Source organism: Etheostoma cragini, chromosome 4, assembly GCF_013103735.1.
Source record: "Etheostoma cragini isolate CJK2018 chromosome 4, CSU_Ecrag_1.0, whole genome shotgun sequence".
In the NCBI taxonomy this organism is placed as follows: Eukaryota; Metazoa; Chordata; class Actinopteri; order Perciformes; family Percidae; genus Etheostoma; species Etheostoma cragini.
The window spans coordinates 1,815,306-1,820,133 of NC_048410.1; the positions used below are offsets into that span (position 1 = coordinate 1,815,306).

At 41.9% G+C, this 4,828-nt stretch overlaps 1 protein-coding gene across 1 annotated transcript in view; it reads left to right on the forward strand.

Annotated features, from left to right (window-relative positions):
- The first annotated feature begins 33 nt into the window (after positions 1-33).
- Positions 34-4,828, forward strand: part of pmepa1 (prostate transmembrane protein, androgen induced 1) — a 35,944-nt gene continuing 31,149 nt past the window's right edge. The window contains exon 1 of the mRNA XM_034869917.1: positions 34-609. Coding sequence (XP_034725808.1) covers positions 513-609 — 97 coding nt within the window. The 5' untranslated portion in view covers positions 34-512. The remainder of the gene's footprint in view (positions 610-4,828) is intronic.

The window sequence follows — 4,828 nt, forward strand, 5'->3', positions numbered from 1 at the left end:
AGGGAGAGAGAGAGAGAGAGAGAGAGAGAGGGAGAGAGAGAGGGAGAGAGGGAGGACCAGGCAGACGTCCGTTAGCAGTTTAGTCGCCAGCCACTCGGCTGAAAATACGGAAACATTCAACTTAATTTCTAACGGACGGAACCAGGCAATTCAACTAGTTGGCGCCTCGCGACATTTTGGCAACGTTAAAACTACATTTTAGCGAGGTTAAAACTACATGTGACGGCTGTACCGACACTTCTCCGGTACGCCGATAGATAGCTTAGATAGATTTCGGAGGAAGAGGAGGAGAGAGCCGAGACAGGAGGAGGACTGACGGACCGGAGGGGAAGGAGAGGAGGCTGGAGAGAAAAGAGAAAAAAGGGAGGATTTTGGGGTGGGAGTTTGATGTGTTTTTTTTTTTAGTCTCCTCTCCTCTCCTCTCCTCTCCTTCTTCCGATCGCTTTCTCGTCTCCAGCCTCCTCCTGTCTTCCTCTTCTGGAGCATTAATGTCTGATTTGAGGAGGCTTTAAATGTTGAACTTGATGGGTGTTTTTAACGCCACCGCCGCAAATGTCTCGTGTACTTGTAACTGCAAGCGCTTCACCTCCCTCCAGAGCATGGAAATCAGTGAGTAACTTACATTTCATGACTTTTGTTGTTTCTAATTACACCGACTTCTCCTCAAAGACATGTCTGTGAATCGTGACTGTGAAGCTACACAGCTACCTTTTTTTTATTTTGGATTAAAAAAGTCAACCGAGCTAGTTTTTGTCTCATATAGGTCATAAGTAGGCTAAGTAAGAAAGGAGAAAATTGGCTTCATTGTAGGCTATTTTTCTTAACCATAGGCATATGGTGTCAACAGTAGCCTAACTATTTGGGGGTGTCCGGCTGTGTTTCAGATCTAACGCTACCTTGTTTCATTTTGAATCCATTAGTTTGTGTTAAGTTGAGTTTCTCTTTCATGTTGTGCGTTTACAGCTCGTTTGAACACTATAGCAACCCTTACCGAGTTAGCTAGCTAGCTAAATCGCAAGCTTAATCAAATGACGTTTGATTTTCTCCTCCGTGAACATTTGACCCATTTGTGATTAATAACGCTTGGTTTTGAACTTGAACCAAAGCCACAAGCTTCCCATCTCCTTCCGCCGAGCCCAAACGGACAAACCGGGTTTCTTGTCACCATTTTATTAACGTTAGGCTACTTTACTGCCAGGCTTTTTCATAAAAAAATCTGTTTTGTTTGCCATGAAAGCTAAGTTTGACATAATTAGTGTGTTTTTTTCCCGGTCGGGATCCAGAGCCCGTTGGCGTTGTGTCTGCTTTGGATCTTAACGTGCTTCATTTGTAAAGAAATCAGCCTTTTCGCTGGGTTTTCAACGGCGAACACACTGTGTTAACTATCAGGAAGTTACCGAAGGTGGATATTGGAGGAAAAGGTGGGTTTGTTCTGTGGAAAAGGGGGGAGCTGGAAGTTTTGTAGCCGCTTCGTCATTTGAGCAAACCCAGACGTCTGTCTAGCCTTCTGTCTGCCGCCGTGCCCGCGTGTATGTACAGTGTGCGCGCGCGTGCACGTTCATGTGTGTGGTCCTATCCGGGAAGTCCCTGCGTTTGGCTTCGTTTGTTTATAACTGAGTGCGTTCAAATCTGCATCTTTGTGTGCTGTTTGGTGAAGTAAGGCACCCGAAACCTTCCTGGGTTAGGGGATCTATTCCCATGCTGGTAATGCTGAAAGGCCATCTAGATGAAAGCTGTGTGCGTGTGTGTATGTGTGTGTGTGTGTGTGTGTGTGTGTGTGTGTCCGTGTGTCCGTCCGTCCGTCCGTCCAGCTGAGGTCACTAAGCAGCAGGGCTGACCCAGACAGACTCTCTGAGTTTCTCAGTCCACTCAGCTCAAGGTGTTGAATTCAAATGTCTTGTTTTGTCAGAGCGGCAGCCCCGGACCCAAAGCTCCTCAGATTGTAGAAGACTAAGACAACCAGTAAATATTCACATTGGAGAAGCTATGAGCTAAGAGTAAATGATTAATTAAAGTTGTTGCAAACTTACCGAAGATTGACTATGCTATACAAAGAAGTACTCTTGGAATTCAGAGTTCTCGCAAGGGCACAATTTGAATTTGTTCAGCGAGTTACTCTGGCGATGAGTAATGCTGCTCATTAACTATGCCCTTGTAGCCGAGCTGCACCAATCACATCGATGTATCCGATATAGGCGGGGCCACAGGCGAGCTGCACCAATCACATCGGTGTATCTGCTACAGAGGCGAGCTAAACAGATGACGACAGTTTAATCTACCAGTTAGCTCTGCTGTTAGCTTAGCGTATACGTGACTCTGGATACTTCACCCCGTTAGCTGCTGTGATTGGTCGTAAGGTTATCCAATTGCGCGCAGTGAGATTGTCAAATGCACGCTCGGTGCCGCCCCTCGAGATGGGGGACTTTCATTACTTGATGTCAGACCCTTAATCTTTCAGATTTGGGTCTAGATTTCCATCTTGTTGTGTTGAACCAACAGTCCCAAATGTTTAAAAAAAAAAAAAATATATATATATATATATATATATATATATATATATATATATATATATATATATATATATATATATATATATATATATATATATATATATATATATGTGTTCAGGGTTCATAGGTTCAAACACAGAAGATGAAGTAAAGCAGAAAATCCTCTGGGAGCTGTAGCCAGATCCTTTTGGGAATTATTTTTTAGATGAATTGTCTCTGTCCATCGACGGGATCGTTCAGCATTTGTCACAATTTGACATTTTATGTACCAGACAATTAACCCAGTAAATAATAAATATAATAATTAAAAAATAAATAAAATAAACAAATACATCATCAATATATCAACATTTTGAAATACTCATAATGGAATCTGGCGAGATACATATTAACCAATGAGCACAAATGTCAGGTTCATAACACTTTACCTTACTAAATAATGATGGTCAAGCAAGAAAACGAGACTCTGAAGGCAAATGAGCAGTTAATTGACAGTTGCAAAAGGGAAGCTACCACGAGAGCAGCCTTTCCGCAGCGCAGCTCTAGTGGAAACTTCAACAATTTCTCTGCAGCTCTGTCCCTTTATTCAAACACACACAGAAGATTCACAGGTGTTGATGTAAGGAGGGGTCTAATGCCCACGCCAGAGACCCTGGGCTCTTGTTATCTTCTGTGATATGCAACAGCGGGACATTTATTGCCTTTTGTTTAGGCAGCAGCGACTGAAGAAACACAGACACGGCTTGAAAGAAACATGGTATTGTTAAATGTCCATATAATAATAAGCATGAAAGTCATAAATGAAAGTCATAATATTTTAAGACACTACTGCAGAGAAATATGAAATAAAAGACTTATAAAATGAATTTCTCTGTCAACAAATGTCAGTACTTCCTGATTCCAGCTTTTTGGACAATATCGGAGGAACTACCGATACTGGTGTCGGTATCGGAACATCTCTGGTTCCCAAAGCCCTTTTTTTTGGCAAACTCAGTCTGACGGCCAACGGTCAGCCGTCGGGTTGGTGTGTCAGGGCCCTAAAGATCTCGTAACCCTGATCTCGTAACCCTGATCTCGTAACCCTGATCTCCTAACCATGTGACTCAAAATTGTTTACCGTTTGCGGAACAGCTGCGGATCCTCTCCGGAGCGGCGGTGGAGACGTTAGGTTTTCCATTGAAGTCAATGTGTGTATTTTCACTGACTGCTTAACGGCTGCATCCCGACATCCTGTTGATTTTCAAAATAAAATAGGCCGTGCTCATTGCGGATCATATTTCCCTACACTACACCTTGAAAATGGAAACAAAGTGTTGTTGGTTTTGTGGTTCTCATCTACAACCAGTCGCGAGATCTCGTGGGTCCTCGTGACTTCAGCTGTCAGTCACGGCCGCAGCTGGACCTGGTGGGTACTGACGTAGGGGGGGCGCACGGAGCCGCCACGCATGGTGCAAGCGGCTCCGCAGACATCCTGCAACCGGTGCAAATCAGAAGGGAAATGTTTTGTTTTTTACAGACTTTAAAAAGAAGCACGATTCAATGAATCTAGGGTCTTTGATTCCACCTTTTAGATTTCTTTAGATCTGACTTTCTCGGAGGGTTCAGGATGTATATATTTAATTTTTTACAGGCTTTTATATGATTTTCCAGTTTTAAGATTTGGAAGAAAAGATAACTAAGATCACAGTGAGTAATCTTTCCCCCTAATCATGTGTGGGAGGGGTTCATTCTGGTGTCATCAGTCATTTATTTGCCATGCAGCCTATTTGAAATGACATTTTAATGCAGATGCATGTTGAGGAGTAATTGGAGTAAAGGGGTAGCAGTACAATTGCAATTCCAAAGTGAGTATTAGCAGTAATAATGGCCAAAAGTATGTAGATGGCCAAACATTACGTCAACGTGTCAGGATGTCATGATTACATCGTCTTATTTTGGGTTGTAGTCAGTTTTTCAGTCCATCCCAACAGTTTTTTCACACCAAGCTGGGAAAACCATTTCTTTATTAAAAACAAAAACGTATATGGAGTAGACGATTCACGATTCGATTCCAATTTTTAGGCTCACGATTCGATTAAATATCGATTTTTCGATTAAAAAACAATTCTCGATTTAAAAAATCTATCAATTAAATATGTAAATGTAGTTATATTTCCCCTGTGTGTGTGTATGTGTGTGTGTATGTGTGTATGTGTATATATATATATATATATATATATATGTATGTATATGTGTGTATATATGTGTATATATATACACTCACCGGCCACTTTATTAGGTACACCTGTCCAACTGCTCGTTAACACTTAATTTCTAAG